The sequence below is a fragment of the Nipponia nippon genome, unplaced genomic scaffold (genome assembly GCF_047370975.1).
Source record: "Nipponia nippon isolate SJK-2023a ecotype South Korea unplaced genomic scaffold, ASM4737097v1 scaffold_7, whole genome shotgun sequence".
Taxonomy (NCBI): Eukaryota; Metazoa; Chordata; class Aves; order Pelecaniformes; family Threskiornithidae; genus Nipponia; species Nipponia nippon.
Window position 1 is genome coordinate 26,554,119 of NW_028262391.1, and position 20,226 is coordinate 26,574,344.

At 43.3% G+C, this 20,226-nt stretch overlaps 1 protein-coding gene across 1 annotated transcript in view; it reads left to right on the plus strand.

Annotated features, from left to right (window-relative positions):
• Positions 1-11,115: 11,115 nt before the first annotated feature.
• Positions 11,116-20,226, plus strand: part of HS6ST1 (heparan sulfate 6-O-sulfotransferase 1) — a 202,170-nt gene continuing 193,059 nt past the window's right edge. Inside the window, exon 1 of the mRNA XM_009477541.2 lies at positions 11,116-12,066. Within this exon, the coding sequence (XP_009475816.1) occupies positions 11,549-12,066 (518 nt within the window). The 5' untranslated portion in view covers positions 11,116-11,548. The remainder of the gene's footprint in view (positions 12,067-20,226) is intronic.

The window sequence follows — 20,226 nt, forward strand, 5'->3', positions numbered from 1 at the left end:
GCTCTAATGTTCTGGCTGGAAAGAGAAATTTTTCTTCTTCCTTTTCTTAGACAGCATACCTTTCCCTTAAGTTTGTTTAGTCCACAACAGAATCATATGTACTGTTAGGAAGTGCTTAAACTCTACCTTGTCCAGCTCCTATGGAAAACACAACTGTGTTTTTGTGGAACAGATACTTGTATGTGTTTCAACAAGTGTTAAGAGAAAATGATCTCTCACCTCTAGCTTCAGTAGCTTTTTCATGAAAATTCTCATCAAATCTAGGAAACTAAGTTTGAAATAGTCATTGTTCTTGAAAACAATGTTCCATATTTTCATAAATTCAGCCCTTTCCATTTTTAAATAAGAATATTCCTGTAACACTTTTCCAAACAAGAAGGCATTTAATTTCACTACAAATTAATACTCTTTTAATTAAGGAAAGCAACATTGCAGTTAGGTTTCCATCACAGAGCACAGTACATGCACATCAGCTCCACATAGGAAAGTGGCAGAGACAATCATCTTGTATTACAGCAGCATGCAGAAGCCCAAATCATCACTACAGACCCACTGCACTGTCTGTAACAAAGCCTTGGCAAGGCACCCTCTGTTACAAATATTGTAATCCTCTCTGCAGTGCAAGTAAGGAAGTTAATTGATGATAAACAAAACCTTACCAACTTGGAGGAAAAAAGAAGAGACATTAAAAGGCTAATTAAAAGAAAAGGTCCTAGTCATATTAACACTCCAATTGTTTTAACAACTGTGCAATAAATGTATCAGAGGGAGAGATTAAAACTTGTGAAATTAACAGAAAGTTGCTATCTGTACATTCAGTTTCTTTCCTTTTCAGTGATACGTTATTTTACAGGAAATAGATTGTTGGGCTTCTGACGGCAGAGTGCATGTGCTCTGTGTTTTTCTTTAAAACATGCACAAATTGGCAGAACTGGCTGGTCTTGCTTAGGTCTCATTTTACTGTCAGTGATGAAAAGGTCTTGGAATGTCTCCTGTTCCCATCCAGCATCATCCAGTGGTTAGGAAGTGGTACAATAAAGAAGGTAGCACTGCATCCTCAGGGAATGATGTGGAATTCTCTCCAGTAATTCTGGCTGTGAACAGTTATTGATTGTAACCTTTCTTCCTCCTGACAAAGGAGAATGAGGCAGGAATTTTTTTTATTGCAGCAAACATTTTTAAATGGAAGTATGGAGCTGGATGAGTTGTAGTGATAGAGGGGAGGAATCAGTTAACTGAAATTGTCAGTGTCTAGGAGTCAAATCTAGGACAAAATTCAGCACAAGTTCAGTGTACCTCTGTTGCTTTTTTTAACCATACAGAGTTTTATGCTTACCTGGCTTGTGGGACTCAGTGAAAGGGTAGTTGGGACTTCTATGTTTCCACTAAAATAAAAGAATACATTTTTATGGTGTTTAAAAGTGTAATTCTCTATTTCTGCTATATATACACTAGTAGGCTCAAATTTCTTTTGCTTTTCCTCTTATTGTTTTTATGGGTCCTTCACACCAACTAACTGTAATACCAGTGTGCTGCATTTGTATGTATTAAGCTTATTTATAGGACTTTTTATTTACATAAAAATTGAAGAAGCAGAAAACTCTGTGCCACCAGGTATCACTGCTGCTCAGTGTACAAATCAAAAAAAAGAATTAAGAGATTGATATACCATGTATAATGCCTTAAGTAGATCAAGCTATAAGCAATACATAAGCCCTCACTCCAGAGACTGTGCTGGGTCTACAGTTATTTCCCTATGTGCTTGTATCAGGCTTAACTGATGATCCACTCTGGAGCTGGTCACTCCTTTACCTGATGGAACTTTAAGTCACCACTATCAGGTACAGTTTGGGTAGATCACTGGTCTTATCTCTGGTAAGTTACCCTGTGGCAAGGTTCAAAAAGGGATTGAAGTGTCACCTAGGACTGAACAGCCCAGAAAAGTAAACTTGAAATTCAGTCCAGGAAAGCAGCCTCATGCTACAGCCCTAGTACGCTACGTTGGCCCCACTGTTTTCATTTTAACCAAGAACTTGTTTGCCTAGTGGCATTTCAGCCTTTTCTCCGAATTTTCTTGTTGCTGTGGCCTAAGAATGTTTAACACTCAAGAGCTCCTTTTACAGTAGCTTTTCTTTAATTATAAATGTTGTGGACTTAATTTTGGTCTTGCAGTCATCATGAAGTTCCTTTTCCTCGTGCTCTCAAGTGTTGACTTGGTATCTTTTATAAAGACTGTTTTGATAAGATGCTGACAATCACAATCGCTGTGATAAAACCAACTGTGGAAAATCCCTTCGGTTTGCAGCGTCAACAGGTCTGGGAGCGTCCGGAGCCACGGCCGAGCGCCCTGCCCGGCGCTGGGCACCCGCGCTGCACAGGTGTGCGGGCAGGCGGCAGTGCGGGGAAGCCCTTCATCTCTTGGTTCTCAGACATGCAGCTCCTACTGCACAGGGGCAGCTGGAATGTGAACTTCTTCCCATTTCCTTTACCACTGAGCTAATTTTATGGCGCTCCAAATATTGTGAAATGGAGGAGTTTTTTTATTTCTACACTTTTTTTCACATTAGGGGATTTTTAAGCCAGTGGCTTTTATTTGTTCAGGAAGTATTCAGGCTTCCGTTGGTCAAGTCTACGGCTCTTCTGCTACATTGCTTGTAGAAGAAGCATAATTGAAAGAGCCGATTCTGTGGACACAAGACAGAGGCTATGAGGCTATGACTATCCACAGGTTGGCTTTGCCCATCAATTTCTTTTTTAAAAAATCCATTAAGCAGTACACTTCAAATTCCTCACACTTCTCAGGTGGTTGACTTCTGTCTAAAAGCCTTCAAAGAGCTGAATTGTGCACATTTCCAGTTTAGCTGCACATCTCTAAGCATATGATTGCTATGTAGCCAGTTTATTTTATAGCTTTCAGCTTATTCACTTCATTACATAGCTTCTTAATTTGGGGCTTAAAGGGGAAAGTGATTAGTTACTTTTGTGTGTGTATCTCAGTTCTCATGAACTTTAGCATCCCTGCTTTGTCTGTTCAACATTTATGTTACAACATCAGCAGGAAAGGATGAATGCCTCTTCTAATTAGTTCTTTCCCTGGAGGATCACACAGAGATCTCAAGTCAAAATCCTGTAAGCACATTTGCTTTAGAATGCAATGTTCAAACTGAGTTGTCAGTTTTTTTGATCAAGATCAAGGAAACAATGGTATAAAACATTACAAAACAGTGCATGTGTTAACAGGACATTTATATGTTTATGTAAGTCCCAATGGCAAAGAGACAAGGATCTTCCTCATGCATTGTAGCATTTACTGAAGAGCATAAAAATAAAACAAAATTATATTTCCAATAATATTTAGATTAATGTGTATGACACAAAAAATCCATGCCAGCAAGTTTGGCCATAAGCCAATCTTAACGCTTCAGGTCACTGCAGAAAGTTACTAAGCTGTTCATAGAGAAATTATTCTAGCACCATTTTCTGACTGTCTAGATACCTGTTACAGGTATGGATACAGTCAACATGCAGAAACTTTGCTGGCTGCACTGACTTCCTTCCACAATGAGACCACCATCTTGGTGTTTCTTGATACACATCACACTAATGTCCTTACCAGAAGCCAAGTGGCTGCTCACGGCTTGGATGGGTGCACTCTGCGCTGGGTTAAAAACTGGCTGGATGGCTGAGCCCAGAGAGTGGTGGTTAATGGAGTCAAACACCAGTTGGCGGCCGGTCACGAGTGGTGTTCCCCAGGGCTCAGTGTTGAGGCCGGTCCTGTTCAATATCTTCATTGATGATCTGGATGAGGGGATTGAGTGTACCCTCAGTAAGTTTGCAGATGGCACCAAGCTGGGTGGAAGTGTCGATCTGCTGGAGGGTAGGAAGGCCCTGCAGAGGGATCTGGACAGGCTGGATCGTTGGGCTGGGGCCAACTGTACGAGATTCAACAAGGCTCAGTGCCGGGTCCTGCCCTTCGGTCACAACAACCCCATGCAATGCTACAGGCTGGGGGAGGAGTGGCTGGAGAGCTGCCTGGCAGAAAAGGACCTGGGGGTGTCGGTTGACAGCCTCCTGAACATGAGCCAGCAGTTTGCCCAGGTGGCCAAGAGGGCCAATGGCATCCTGGCTTGTATCAGGAATAGTGTGGCCAGCAGGACCAGGGAGGTGATAGTGCCCCTGTACTCGGCACTGGTGAGGCCGCACCTTGAGTACTGTGTTCAGTTTTGGGCCCCTCACTACAAGAAGGACATCGAGGTGCTGGAGCGTGTCCAAAGAGGAGCAATGAAGCTGGTGAAGGGTCTAGAGCACAAGTCTTATGAGGAGCGGCTGAGGGAACTGGGGTTGTTTAGTCTGGAGAAGAGGAGGCTGAGGGGAGACCTTATTGCTCTCTACAACTACCTGAAAGGAGGTTGTAGTGAGGTGGGAGTCAGTCTCTTCTCCCCAGTAATGAGTGACAGGACGAGAGGAAACAGCCTCAAGCTGCACCAGGGGAGGTTTAGGTTGGATATTAGGAAAAACTTCTTCACCGAAAGGGTGGTCAAGCACTGGAACAGGCTGCCCGGGGAAGTGGTTGAGTCTCCATCCCTGGAGGTATTTAAAGAACAGATAGATGTGGTGCTCGAGGACATGGACCTGGCAGTGTTAGGTTAATGGTTGGACTCGATGATCTTAAGGGTCTTTTCCAACCTTGACGATTCTATGATTCTATGATTCTAAGTGTTTGTGTCCCATTTGTGCTCTGAGGGGTTTTACAGAGCAAGGCTGAAAGGGTTACACTTGTTCCCTGCTAACAGGCATGTCACAGTGGACAGCTGCTGCATGAGAGTCAGGGGGAAGTGAAATCTTGTAGAACCCAAGCTCCCCTTATGTTTTTTTAATCCCCATGTACGATTGGGTAATAATATGCCACCAACAAATAGGCCTGTCCTTTCTATTGAGCCCAGATAGCATCATCTTGCAGCTGTTGCAGTGCAAGTCAGAAAAAAGGAGCTTGAATAAGGAGCAGCTGGCACCTTGTGCCTTCTCTGTGGACCGCAAACTCCTCCCTTAGATGCATTAATACCTTAGAAACTATGTATGCTTTAGCTGCAGTCCCAACTCCCTGCTTAAACTTGCAAGCATTTGTATATTTTGAGAGATCATCTAAGGTCTTTCCAATGTTTCAAGGCCCTGACAAACATTTGGGTCTGCCATCTGCAGTTATCATACAGCAGCGTGTACATGCAGCTTTGGTAAGTTCAGTTTTTGCTTATGTCTGTCCAGAGGAGGTCTCGAAGCAGTGAGCTGCAAATAGAGGCTCATGGGGTGGATCTAGTTCAACCATCTTCCCTTCGCAAGAGAGAAAAGACAATCATTAGGTAACTAGCTCTGTCTTACCAGTCATATGCTGACCTTCTGCTAAGACACAGATGTTTAGATCCACAGCATCCACATGAGAAGAGGGAGTGGGATGATATCATAACCACATGGTCTGTGAAGGTAGTTCTAAAACTCAGATTTGATCTCTGTAGCTGCTGAAGTTAGACTTTCCTTTGTTTAGGACAGCTGTTAGTGGCTTCACTGTTTTGGTTCCTGCCAAGGTTTCTAAGACTGTCTTTGGTAGCTTTCAAACAGCAGACCTTTCCAGTGGCCCTGAAAGAGTAGCGCAAGAGCCTGAAATCAGAACCAGGCTTTCCGGGTCTGATGATAGATTTTGGCATCTTCGGTACTTGCTTCCCTGACTGAAATGGAACCATGTTGTACTCAGGGAGCAGTGATCACCTCGCTGGCTGTGAGAGCTCTGTGGTGTTGTGGCTAACTGACAGCACTAGTACTGAAGCCATAAAGTCTTTACACCAGTGCTTCCAAACTGCTATGGGTTTCCAACTAGGAGTACAAGTATCACAGGAAACTGGTGTGTGAGTGCCGCCACTCTGTGCAAATGTGTATGGCTGGGAACTGCTACTGATGCTGCAACAGCAGTGGATGAACAAAATAAGTTTAGAACCCCCTTTTCTACACTTTGCAGAAGCAATCTGAGCATTGATATTACAGGCCAACTGCTAAATCCTACCGTTTGTGACTCCTCACCATTCACTTGGTATATGGTACACATATGTATATATATCACCAAAGCAAACGAGAGTATCGCATGCCCACTCTTCCTAAAGGAGGAGAAAAAAAAAACCTAGATTGAAATAAACAAGGTAAGTGGTTTCTTTCAACCTGTTTGGGGGAACAGGGAGCTTATCCTTGGGAAACGAAGTAAATACGCTCTTTTTTCTTAATTGTGAGTAGTAGAATTTTATTTAAGGTGCCTTTATTGAGATATTTCTTAGGGTTTGCAAGTGTTTAAAGAGGATTTTTTTACTGCTTTGGTTAACTAAGTTATACTAGTTCACAGCAAACTAGTGTAACTTCTGTGCTGAGAAGCCTTCAGACTTCTCCTGCCTAATAAAGCTACTATTTACTTATTAGGCTTTGAGATAGGTATTTCATTGAGGTTTTGGTGGCAGAGGTGGTATGTGGTTTACGTGTTTCCTCCTGCTGTTTTCTTTCTCATGGGAGGCTTTCTGTAATAAGCTCTTCTCTCGCTATATCTGAGTTTGTCCTCACTTCAGTACTAACTCAGGCATTGCTCTTCATCTAACTGCAAATGCATAAATCTTGACCTCAGGTGCATGTTAGTAATTTACACCCAAACTAGTGGACCCATCCCATGGTCTAAGAGCTAAGCCTAAGTGCTGTTTGCTCTCACTGTTGGTAACCGTGTGGATGCAGGCTAAATTGTCTGAAGGCTTAGTCCCTTAGTGCCTGCATTCTGCAATTACTTGGTAAGACCAGGAAAGGGAAAGCCTGCTGTGCTGGGAACCAAAGTGAGGCCCTCAGAAGTCCCAGGTGAACATGGAGTACTGCACCTTGCTGTAAGCCAGTATGGCTTTGTAATGGGACAGCTTACTCCAAGGCAAACCAAAGCCACTACTCTTGGCTTCTCTGCAGGGAAGGCATAGCCCCTGTGGGATATAAAGCGGAATGCTTTATTAGATCTTAAGGTAAATATTTAGGCATCCAATGGCCAGCAGCAAGCAATGATAAAATACTTTTCAACTGCATTTGCAAAATTTGTGTTTATTTCTTGTTATCTGTAAGAGGATCTCTAATCTTTGTGTCTCACTCCTAGCAATGTCATACCATGAATAAATCATGAGTGCTGGCCTAGCTGTCTAGATTTCTCTTGACTAGGAAAGTGGTTGAAAATCAATTGAACTCATACTCTTAGATCAACTGGATTCCTATGAAAACACCAAACATAATCTTTCAATTTGCTTGTATTAAGAGGGCTCTGCTCAGTCTGACATAGATCTGGAGTGGAAAGTCACTAGAAATTTCAGTTTTATGTTAGTATAAATGAGCAGAATTTGAGCCACTGCTAAAACTGGTCTTCTGTCCAGTGTCAACCACAGAATAAAGGAAATGATATTGAAAAAATAAAACACGTGGAGTCCATGTTAAGGTTTAATCTCCTAGCACCTAAGATACAGTTTATTTTTCCTACCACTTTTTTAAGTCCTAGCTTGCATCAATGCAGATTTAAATACAACATGACCTTCAATCAGTTGATTTTGGAGTTCCTGCAGCTTTTGGTATGATTTTTAAATGGATACCCGAGCTGCTTGTGATGGTTAACGTGTGGCTGACGTAACCTCCTTTGCGCTGGACATGAAGGTGATGTTATGAATTCAGAGATGGAGTATCGCCATCTGAGGCTTGGTAGTGGAACAAGGGATGTTTGGCAGAGTGCAGTATGAGAGTTTCCACGTGCCTTACTGAGGGCTGTACAAACAGGGGAGAGACAGCAGATCCCAGGGTACACTTGAATGACTGCAAGTTAAGCCATTAGACGACTGAGGGTAGGATTTATGCTAGGAATGGATTGCAAAATTTATTTTTCCAAACTAGGATGCAAAGTATCAGATAGACAGCAAAGTGTCAAAGAACCTTTTCAGTGGGCTAACGGGGGTCTTCTCTTTGCATTTGCCTAGAAGAATGCAGAGAGAGGAAATCTGAAATGCATCTCCCCCAGTCCACAGGTTAGAGATAAAAACACAATTTTTTTTTTCCCTCTAAAATGCTTTTGTTCTACGTAAACATTTAGTTTTTAGGCAGCTTGGTGATTGCAGATTGTCACTCTCACTGCTTCACAGCAAACAGAGTTCTGTTCCTTGAGCTAGTCAGACCTACTGTGATGAATCCCAGAGGACATGCAGGAAAGCCTAGGGAGGCCTGGCCTGAGAGTGGAAGATTCAGCTTGGAAAGATGGATAATGGCTAAATGTATGGTCTAGGTGAACTCAGAGAATAAGCAGGCAGTAGCAGTAGGTAAGAGGAGGCAGCAGTAACAACTTGTATTTTTCAATTTCTGATCTCTTTCCACTGTTGTTTCCAATGGAAAGACCAGGGAAAGTGTAGATCTTGTTATTTTAACTCCACGCCGATCTTCTCTGATCTAAGAAACATGCTGGTCTAAACTAGCACTGATGCAGTACCTGATGTTTAACTCCCTGTGCAGCAAAGAACTAGTCTGCCATTGTCTTCAGTGGAATTTTACCTTGAGTATAAATAGGGATTGATTTAAGTATTTGCTTAAGTAAGTGATCACCTTAGGTGAGTCATACCTGGAAGCACCTTTGAAATACCAGCATTTCAGAGCAGCATATAGAATTAGCAGGGAACAATTCCACAGCATTTCAGTAAAAATAAAAGTGTTGATCCCAGAGCTTTGGTTTTGCAGTGTCTCCTAGGCAGGCTGTCGTGTACGTGTGGGTGGGTGGGTGGGTGTAGGTCGGAAGGGCACAGGCCTTCCCTACACTTCCAGTATGTTCACCATCCCCCACTTCTAGATGGAAGGTGCTGCAGTAAAGAAAACAGCACATTTTTCAGCCATAACTCTGTATCTTCCTTTGTGGTCTGTTTCTCTTTCATGGATCATATTTTTGTATGTTCTTTCACAAACAGGCACTATACTTACCACAAATATAAATCAGTAACAAAATCCACTGGAATATCTCCATCTGTATAACTAAAAAAAAGGCCAAAATATTTTATATCTTACAGTTAAAACAACTCATTAACAATAAATAGCTCATGGAACTGGAATTAACTCAATGGCTGATTTCTTCATAGTTCTGTCATTTCTAAATATTTATATGTTTATAACCACAGGCAAACACACTGCAATCCTAAAATCTGCTCTGCATTTTTTATGCTGCAGTGTATAGTCCAACCATGCAGTAAATCTCACGTATATGCCTGTATTTCCCAAATCATAATATAAATTTCAAACCTTTAAATTGAATTCATACGATGCTTCTGGATGTAGCTGAACTTTGTATATAAGAATGACATCATTGTTTCTGGAGTTACTAGCCTATATGTGAACAGAAGAAAATCAGCAGCAGACTTTTAACAGGAAAATATCAAACAAAATAAATGGTTTGAACACAATATATGATGCTTTTGGGTGCTATAAACATTTTATTGTTACTTGTTTGGGAAGAACTGCATAACTCACTGGGGCTCCACAACTTGTGAGTAATGCAGCCATCTCAAAATCTAGCAGATTTATCAGTCATGGTGTTCAAATGACAATCTGGGATCTCATTTCCTCCTAAGCCCTTATAAATTTGACCCAGTGTTTAACAATGGCTCATCTGCATGTGTTTCCTTACACCTCCATAAGACACAATTTGGATTAAAAAGTGTAATCTGATGGGAATATTTTAGTGCTAAAATCAAGTCGTAACTTCTATTTCGAAGAGCACTGGAAGCTTAAGAAAACTGTTACCAATAGCAGTAATTACAGGAGATATGGTGTTTCAGTTAGAGAATTTTTGCTAGAAATTAACAATTGTTCATATTATTAATCCTGCATAGGCAATAACTCATGTCTAGATGAAGTTCCAGCATGACTGCATTACACTGAGCCTCACCACGCTCTTTGACATGGGGCCATGTTTCATCCTCCATTTACAGGCAGCAGAGAGAGGCACCAGACGGTGATTTTCTGGGGTTGCCGGGACACTTTGTGGCAGTGAACCCCGCCTGCCTTTCGACACCGGGCTGACAGACCAGCCGCGGGACCCTTCTTGCACCTTCCTGGGAGGACTCCGCTTGGGTAAGGTGGTTAAGCCTAGCTGTAAGCACACCAGCCTGCCTCCATAGGTCCTTATTGCACTGTTCCTTGCCACAGCATCTCACCCTGCTAACGACTGCCCTACAAAGGATATTGCTGCACGCCAGCTACGTACCTGGCAGCTCCTGGGTCTTCCAATGTTTGGCTTCATTTGTGAGACTACTGTATGGCAAATGAATTCTGCTGGATGGAAGGCTGCCCAACAGATCAGCAGAAAGCATTTCGCTGGGAAAGTTTTCTGTAAAAAACACCTCTGTTGATTTTTGCCTCAACTTCACCCATTATTCTTTCGGAATTGTGTGGCTGATGGTGTGCACAGGCTCCTTCCTGCTCACAGACATCCTCCTCCTCTGTGTGACCAGAGCATTTTCCTGTTGCATCCCGTTGCGACACTGCAACTAAAGGCTTGTGGTGTCCCATGTGGCGGCAGCAGCGGGAGCAGACACATGTGGGAAGACCTACTCCTATTTCCATGCAAATTTTCCTGTTACTAATAATCGTTGTTTCAAAAAGGGAGCAGAAATCTAGCCCCCGAGGAGTGCCAAGGCTCGCTGTCCGGGATTAACGTTAAGGTGGCCTGTAAAGACTGCCCCTGAAAGCGACGAGAGCCGAGCGCTTCAGGGAGCCGCAGCCGCCTCGCAGCCCAGCCGGGTCTGCAGTGCGAGCGGTTTAGGCGGCCGCCCCGCGGGGGCCAGGGCAGCGCCGGCGAGCGGAGCGTTCCCGGCGCCGTCGGCAGCGCCGGGCCGGGCCGGGCCGCGGAGCCGAGGCCGGGAGCGGCTGCGGGCGGAGCCTCCAACCCGAGAGCCGGGCGCAGTGCGGGCCCGCCGCCGCTCGGTGTGTGCCCGCAGCCGGGCGGGCTCGGGGCGGCGCGGGCGGCGGCGGCGCTGTGCATGCCGGGCGCGGGGCGGCGCGGGCAGGAAGCGCTCGCTGCCGGCCGAGCCCGTGTGCAGCCGGCGGCGGGGGCGGGCGCTGCCGTGCCGGTGCCGCTGGGGCACGGCGGCGTGCCGCGGCGGAGGCAGCGGCGGGATGGGGTTGGCTTCCTGAAGCGGGGGGAGGGCGAGAGGGGGCTGGTTTTGCATTTCGGTCCCTCTCCGCCCCCCTCCTGCCCCTCTCTTCCCAAGTTCGCCGCTCTGCCGCGGCCCCTCTGGAGCGGCTGGCTGCGGGCTGCCCCTGCCCCGCTCCCGGCGCTGCCCGCGGCGGGGCGGGCGGGGACAGCGGGGAGCCGAGGTAACCCAGGGAGCGGCCCGCCGCCCCCGGGGAGGCTCTGCTCCGGGGAGCAGCGGGGGGAGGCGGCTGGCACAGGCGCCGGGTTCCGCTGCCCGCCCCCCGGCACCGCCGCCGTCTGCCCAGCGCTGGCAGCCCCGGGAGATGGTGACACATGAAGCGTGCGGGAAGGACCATGGTTGAGAGGACCAGCAAGTTCTTGCTGATCGTGGCCGTCTCGGTGTGCTTCATGCTTATCCTGTACCAGTACGTGGGGCCGGGGCTGAGCCTGGGTTCCCCCAGCGGCCGCTCCTACTCGGAGGAGCTGGACCTCTTCCCCACGCCGGACCCGCACTACGTGAAGAAGTACTACTTCCCCGTGCGGGAGCTGGAGCGGGAGCTCGCCTTCGACATGAAGGGCGAGGACGTGATCGTCTTCCTGCACATCCAGAAGACCGGCGGCACCACCTTCGGCCGCCACCTGGTGCAAAACGTGCGGCTGGAAGTGCCCTGCGACTGCCGGCCCGGGCAGAAGAAGTGCACCTGCTACCGCCCCAACCGCCGGGAGACCTGGCTCTTCTCCCGCTTCTCCACGGGCTGGAGCTGCGGGCTGCACGCCGACTGGACCGAGCTCACCAACTGCGTGCCCGGAGTGCTGGACCGCCGGGAGAGCGCCGCCGCCAAGACACCCAGGTACCGGCCCGCCGTGTCTCCCCCTTCCCCGCTGCCCCTCGGGCCGCGCACCCCTCCGCCCGCCGCCGCTCGCCCGAGCCCTTCCACTGCCGAGCCCCCCTCCCGGTGCCTTGCAGCATGCTGCTAACGTGCTGTGCCCCAACCTGCCCTGAACCCTTCCTCAGCCGGTTCACCTGTCCTCCCCTCCCGTCCTCCAGGCTGTGCCCTGCACCTTCCCTCTGCATTCCCAGGCAAATATACTGCTCTTTCCGTCCCGAGCACACTGTACCCTCAGCACACCTTCTGCTCTAGCAGCCTCTGTGGACCCCTTAGCAAGCCTATGTGTTTATGCCACTTACTCTCTTTTCTAAACGCTTAGTCTTTATCTCAGACCTCACTTGCCACCTTTTAGTACCCATTACACCATACCCTAGTCTTAGGCTTGCCTTTGGTAATCAGCTTTGCCCTAACCTGTGCACCCCTTTTCCTTCAGCTGAAATTGTTCTCCAGTGCAACTGAGGAGAGGCACAGCAGACCACCAGTCCTCATGCCTACCCCCTTGTTTTACCCTCCTTGTCTGCCTGATAGTTTTTTGCACATTGCAGAAAACATCCCTTAAACACCCTTTCATATATTCCTTGCTGTTTATCTTGATGGGAGACCTGAGGTGAAACCTTTTAGGGAAAGGAGCTACCTTGTACATGTTCCTTGCGCCTCCCTCATCTGTGTGCACCAGAGAGAGGGAGAGCCATCCTAAAGCACCCCTTGGTGCATCCCTGTTGAACACGCAGTGTGTTTCTGCCCTCTTATCCCATTATTTCTCTACCTCGGTCTCTTTATAAATGATAAGCTTCAGAGGAATTTTCTATCTGAAATACTCTGGTAGCCACTCTGGTGGCTTATATTAAGATCTCCAAAGATTATGTTCTTTTAGCTGAATATACCTTTGTGTCTTTTATTTCAGGAGATTGGGGTTTTTTATGGTCACTATTTTTTAACACCACGCATACCTTCCTTGACATATCAGTGTTTTTGTTATGACATGCTGTAATCTGTTTGCTTTAAAGTTTCATTCTTAAAGCTGTCCAGGATCTTATGCTAACATTTGCTTATGCCATATGCTTTATTTATATGCATATTGTTAATACCGTACATAATCCCTTTAGCGAGAAGTGGCCTTTAAGAAAGTATGTTTTAGCATCATAACTGTTTTTTCTCTTATGTTTTTTAAAAGCGATTTTTAATCATTTTTCTTTCATTGGAGCTGTGTGTGATTGCCGGGGTTCTTTATTGTCTCTGTCGTGATTGCTGCTGTTTTCAACCCGTTTCAGTGTTAGTCATCCAAGTACTATGTTCAGATTGCTGTCATGCTGCCTGACCCAGGAGCAGCAAACTGAAGCGTGTATCTAAAGGGCTGAGTATTCAGGCTTTCCTGTGGTCTCTTATTTTATTAATAAGGCGCTTGAAAACACCTATAAGTAAAATATTCTCAGCCCATCTGATTGCTGTTGAGATTTTAGTGAAGCGTTGTAAGGAAAAAATGCACAAAGTTCAAATCTGATTCAAAAAAGACAAAAAATTACCTGTTTCGTGAACCTTGGCACTTGGCTAGCAAACCATTAACCTTATGTAAAAAGACCTGTGTAGTTTTATGAATTGTCCCAGACCCGTGTGTGCTTCCAATGGCAATTTTGTACTAAAATCTGCTATGTGTTCAGTATTTAACTGTCTCATCCTACTTAGCAGTTGTTTTTTTGTATAGGTACCTGAGAACAGGGCACTTCAGGTTGTGAAGTAGCAATTAAATTCCTTACTGCAACTCATAGGAAGTTGAGAACCAGAAGCCTATTGCCTCATCTCAGATGCTTGTAAATAAGATTTTTCTTTGCCATTTGTTTCGGAAGATCAGGAACTATATGCTTCCATATGCCTTTTAACTGTCTTGGTTTTTGGATGTGCAGGAAAAATAATTAATCCTATCCCATTCCCTCATGTCTCTGCATATCCAGAAATAGTTCTGCTTAACGTGGCCTCTTCCCTTAAATCTAAACTAGAACTTTGTTTTTAGCAGTGTAAGAACTATGATGTGGAAGTTTTAGATAATCTAAAGTCCAGTCTGTTAAACAAAAATGAGAATTTACTGTTCATTTTATGCTGGGGATGGTTTTGGTTCAATGAACAGCTGCTGATTATTTTAATAATACTGTCCTAGGATACTGCTCTGTTGTACTGCAGTCCAGTTTAGTAGGCACCTTCTTCAAACTATTATTTATTGCATATCTGAGAGAATTGGGAATCAGAGACAGGCAATGCTCATTTAAAATAAAAATTTGATGGATTTTCTTTGTTAGAAAAAGGATAGTCTTGTATTATGTCCGTTACACTAACAGCAATATAACTTTATTTCTCCATTGTGAACATTGGATCTCTTACATTGAAACAGGACATGTTTTTACAGAAGGCATATGCTAGAAAGGCTACTGTTTTATAATGGAACTGAACTATGAAAATACCTCTCTCTCTCTCTTTCAAAAGGAAAAAAAAAAAAAAAAAGGAGCAGTAAACAACCATTCCGGCAGGGTTCACTCAGATTCTAATATTATCCACTTCAGGTTTTGGAGCACAGTCTTCAGCTTTCAAAGCTAGTGTACTGGTCTCTGCATTTACTACTTAATGCAAAGTTTAAACCTTTGTTCTTCTAACTATATGTTTTATCCCCCAAAACAAAACAGCTGACTTGTGATTACAAGTAAATCTGCCTTCTAGTGAATGTTGGAAAGCATGAAGGTCATTCAGTATTGCCCACATGTACAAATCATGAGCTTAAAGCTGTTAACTTTGTAAGGAATGCAGTTTTATAACTGCACAGTGCCCTATTGCACTACATTCCATAACCCGTGCATGGTACATAAATTTACAATGCAATTGCTCTTTTTATTGTTCTGCTGTTCTGTGTTAGACTTAATCGTTAAGAGCCCTAGATTGCCAAAGACGGCAATTTTTTTCTTCTTCTTCTTTCTTTCTTTCCTTTGCATTGATACCTCAAGCAGTTAGGGATGGGTGTTTTAGCTCTAATGGGTCAGCACTCTTTTTTAAAACAAAACAAAACCAAACCAACAACAAACTACTGGTTCTCATCCCCCTCCCACTCCCATGCTAGTGACTTTCCCTGTTTTGTATTCAAAAGACTTCTGGACAAGCACTTCTTGAAGCAAATGTTATGTTTTATACACAGCCAGTAAAAGAAAGATTGATTTGTTTGCGGGCTGTAAACTTGGGACTCCAAGGAACTCTGAAGCTGACTATGTTTATCAGTTAAGTCACTTAGCTGCAGTTCTCTTAATGGTTTTAGTAGAGGGCAAATTCCAAGATTTTTGGGAATGGAGGCCTATTCATTCCTTGTACTACCAGGCATAAATAACTGCTGGAAAAGACTTTTTTTTTTTTTTAAAAAAAGCAGATAATACTATGATGCCTGCTTTGAGTCATCATGATGATTATTTCAGAAACCAGAGGCTAAGCAGTTTCTGTGAACTGCTCCCTTAAGTTTGTCTCACCTAAAACTGCAAGAGATCTAATCTCTTCAGTTGATTCTGAAAAAAAGCCAAACTTTTCTGTCAGCTCAGTTCTTTAATTTGGCTTCCAGAATTAGAAAAATCTGTGAAGTGATCCACTAGTAACTTGTCTGTCTCCTCCATTAAAGGGCTGAATGAAAGCCCTTAGAGGTGTTGGAAAGGTTCCCTTGTTAGCCACTGGAGGAGATGCGATTCAGTGCCCTTCTGGCTGCGTCCTTCTTCCGTGCTCCCAACACAAGAGCAGGTGATCTGAAGTTGTCCTTGTAGGATGCTTCATGCGTGAGCTTGACTCTAGCGTAATATGTGCTGCAGGAACAATAAAACAAATAAATTACGCTGAAGGAATTCTACGTGCTTCCTCTCCCACCTCTTCTCAAAAGAAAAAAAAAAAAAAAAAAAAACACAAAACAAACAACCAACCTAGGCTTCGTTGCTATCCTGCTGGTTTCTTATGTCTCATGAAAACGAGCATCTATGCTGACATTTTCCTGAAGACACATTATTCACGTGGAGAGGACTTTAAGGCATACAGCTCCTTTAAAAATGCGTTTCGTGCCAGCTGCCTGTTGCTGTGGAGAACCCATGTACTTGGTAGAGTGTTGGAAGGGCATTGCTGGATCTGTGCTCCCTCAGCTCACATGCATGCTCTGCCTTCTGTTATTCTCTTTCAAGCACCAGGTGGATTTTTTTTAATTTTTTTTTTTTCTAATGAGCCACCTCAAGACACTAGCTTAGTCTTGTCTTTGTGTACGTGTTTCTGTGCTAGTCTGTCATGGGAGTTTGGTTTCTGAGTTCATCTATGGACAAAAAAATTGACAAAAGTATTTCTTTGTGATTTTAAAAGCATGTGCGTGCTTCCAATTTCAATATTTCGTCTCAAGATTTCATATGCTTTAGAAATAAAAAAAATTGTAATCCACGTACTTTTATGTAAGAAATCTACAGCAGGTTAGTAAAACCTGCTGTTACAGATCAGTCCAAGTTTTAGAATCTCTCTGATAAGCTATTTAGAGCTTAAGTTTTTGGTTGGGTTTTTTTTTAAAGAAACAATTAACAGGGCTCAGCAGTTTGTTAGTTTGATTTTTCTGAAGTGTGAACTTTCACAGCTTCCAACCACATATCTGTCCCTTTGCAGGGATCTGTTCTTGATGAGGTTTTTATTATATGTGTGCTTAGGAGCTGCAGAGACACGTTGTCAAGAGACCAACTGTTTGAGAATGAAAGGCTTTACCAAATAATTTTTATAATATTAGCACTTTTTAAAAGCTTAGGCTTATCATTCTTTGTGGATCTGTGTGTGCTGGGGGTTGTGAAATACCTGTCTGCAGGGAGTAAAGGGCATTTTTTCCACTCACCAGTTCAACTCAAACTAGTTTCTCTTAAGGACTGGTGGGGAAGTATCAATATAAACCTATTTTCAGTAGCTTCATTCTTATCTCAAACCCTTGGCATGTGGACTATTTTAAAGCTTGCTAGTCTAATATGAAACCTTTTGCGCCCAGTTGTGCTCACTTGTAAAGCCAGGTTGGTCTTTCAGATCCAAACAATTCTGAAGGGCCGGACAGTTTTGTAGTGAAAATCTTGAAATTTGCCGTAGTAACTAGAAGTAGCTGAACGTTGGAACTCTTCAAATAGCTGCCTTAAGTTTGAGGTGCTTTATTTATCTGAGCTTAAGACTTTGGCTAGTACGTCGGGTTTAATTACTCTATTTTTTTCTTTTGTTGGCAAAGCAAAAGGATGTGTCCTTAGATATGTCCCTGCTTGCGTGTATACTTCTACTGATTTTGCAAAACTATGCATTTGGCTGGTTTTCATTAATCTTTAACCAAAAGTTGCGTCATAACATAGTAATTTTGGTTTTCTGCTTAGAAGTTTGCAAACAGTCTTTACCCAGACCTCAGATTTTGCCTTTTTGTCCTTATCCTTTCCTACTCTACAAATAAAATTGTATGCTATTCCGAGTAAAACCTTTGATAATCAGCTTTTTTTTTTTTAACCAACAATTCAGAAATAATTACTTTAAAAGAGCTGGCTTGAATTTTATTAATGACTGAACTGGATGCTTTGATATATACTCCCAGTGTAAGAACAGTCTTAAGGAATGGTCCACTGTAAATGTAAATGCACAGCTGATGTATTTCAGCACACTAGTGCATGCAAATTTTTTTTTAGAGATTACTGTTTGTAACATTCTGTGTGAAACATCTTGGCCAAACCAATGCCATGCCCAGTTTTTAAGGATCTGCTGAATGGTCCTGTTTTGTCACTTTGAAATGCCAAATAGAGGGCCTATTCTCTATCACTCATTGAGCAATTTTAGTGTGTGTGTATATCTCTTCCAAACTAATGTGATCTTGAGCAATGCCACCTTGTGAACTTTATGACGCATCTTGAAAGAAATCTGTGATTTAAAAAAATTGCTGTGATTCAAGAAAATTGGAGTTCATTAGTGCTGTAGGAGCTTTAGGTGAAAAATAACGTGTGATCTGCAAGTACGTGAATTTGATGTGGCCTGATAGAGCAGCTGCAGACTTACCTGGTGTGACGGGGTGGGGCATGCCTAGGTATGTGTGTTGAAGCCTCTTCCCTGCAGGGGGCTGGTTGAGGTCTGTAGTTGGATGTTAGGATGTGAACTGGAAGAGGTCATATTACCTCTTAAGGAAGCAGGGCTAGAGGAGATTATGTTATAACTTGGAGATTATTACAATACTGCCTTCCCTCTGGGCCATCTGTTTCTTCTAGGAAGGAGGAAGAGATTAGCCTCCTCTTGTGGCCTCTTCCTTCATTGATTTGCAGGGTCAGACTTAATGGGTTTGTTCATCGGTCAGCAAAAGATTTTGGCTGCCTGTTGTAGAAATTGGAGGAGTGTAACCTGGGACCTGTTTTCTAGAAAGTAATTCAGGATATGCAGGCCCAGAGTTATTTAAGAAAACTTCTTTGTGATTTCATTTCATAGGTGAAATTGATGTGCCTTGTCTGAATCATATTTGTACGCAATGCCCACGCTTCCGGCTCTCATCAGAGTCCTAGATGACTCCTTGCCAACGTGTTCCTAACCCAAATATTAATCACAACAGTGACAAGCAGAGCCACAGAAGAATCATGATAGAGATTAGTCAAAGGGGTTGTGGTTGTGGCTGTGGTATTCTAGTTACTTTGACCTGGAAGCAAAGAGTAACTGTACAGATAGAACACACCCCATTTTAAATTCAGTTAGGAATATCTGGCTTATTGAATGTATCACACATGTTCTGAGTCTTCCTACTGTACATCCTGCTGTCTTTTACAGCTTATAGCTTTTGTACAGCTCAAAAAGTGGGAAAGCAGCATGGACAGTTGCCTTCAGTCAGTCATAGAACCAAGATCACTGCTTTGTGTCTCTTTATTTTAAGCTTCCAGTTATATGGCAGCAACTTTACCAAATTTGTGGTAGTAATGCTTTAAATAGGTAATATTTTGTCAGTGAACACTTCTTGGGCTTGCTTTAGAAAGCCAAAGTGGTATAGTCTAACTCCACAAAGCTTATCTTTGTTTATGCCTGTATTTCCAGAATGTATTAGAGCAGAGATAAATTTTCCATTATTGACTGAAATTGTGCTTTGTCAAGCAAGGATAAAGCATAATCTTTAATTCCTAATAATCACAATTGTGATAGCTGCCAAGTCAAGATTTTTTGATGGAGTCTACCTTGATGTGGGTGGAAGGGAATGATACTTAAACATCAGAAGCAAATATCTTCCTAAACAAAGATGTTAGTGATAGTGTGTTTAAAGAGTATATGAAGTACAGGAGGAACACAGAGCTAAAGTAGTCCATTACAAATTCTCGTTTCTGAAATGGTGGTTGACCTTAAAAAAAAAAAACCTCTATTTTTTTTCTAAAGGAATTACAGTAGAATTGATGAGGAAAAAATAACCACTAGCATAGATTCAAAGCAACACAGTTTCTGTAATCGCTGTTTGATGTGTTTTTGTTCACCCTTCTATTTCCGTAACAGAGTACTCTGCTGAAAATCCAGCCTGAAAATCTCTCTGAAGAGTCCTTTGGAGATTGTTGCCACAAAGACACAAAGAGCCTTAAACACCTCTGTACTGTAGCATGTCAAGTTTCAGATCTGAAGAGGATGCTTCAGATAGTCTTGTGTGTTACTGCCAAAGGAGGAGCTATTTACCAATGCGTGGCTATTGGAGCATGAGATATCTCATGACTGGAAAAAGTGTTTTCAGGAGAGGTCTGTGCAGAGATAGGTCATCAAATGAAAAGCACATCATATACTTAATAGGGTTTAGTTGTTTCTTGTGTTAAATGGCATACATCCATTTTCATTTCTGTGCTTAGCCTCAGAAGTATGATATACTATACTGAATGCTGCTTCATTCCTACAAACTGCTGAGTAGACCTAAGGATATGAAATACCCTGGGGCATCTCTGTTCCAATGATGCAAGCAGAAAGGATTAAGAAACTCCTGTTGTCCACCTCTAACTGTAACCTGAATTTCTTAGCAGTACTAATTACATAGCTCTTTCACCTGTATATCTCTTAAAGCCTCTTACAAAATATATAGTAAATAGCACCTGGTGTTATATTCATTCACAACCTAAAACA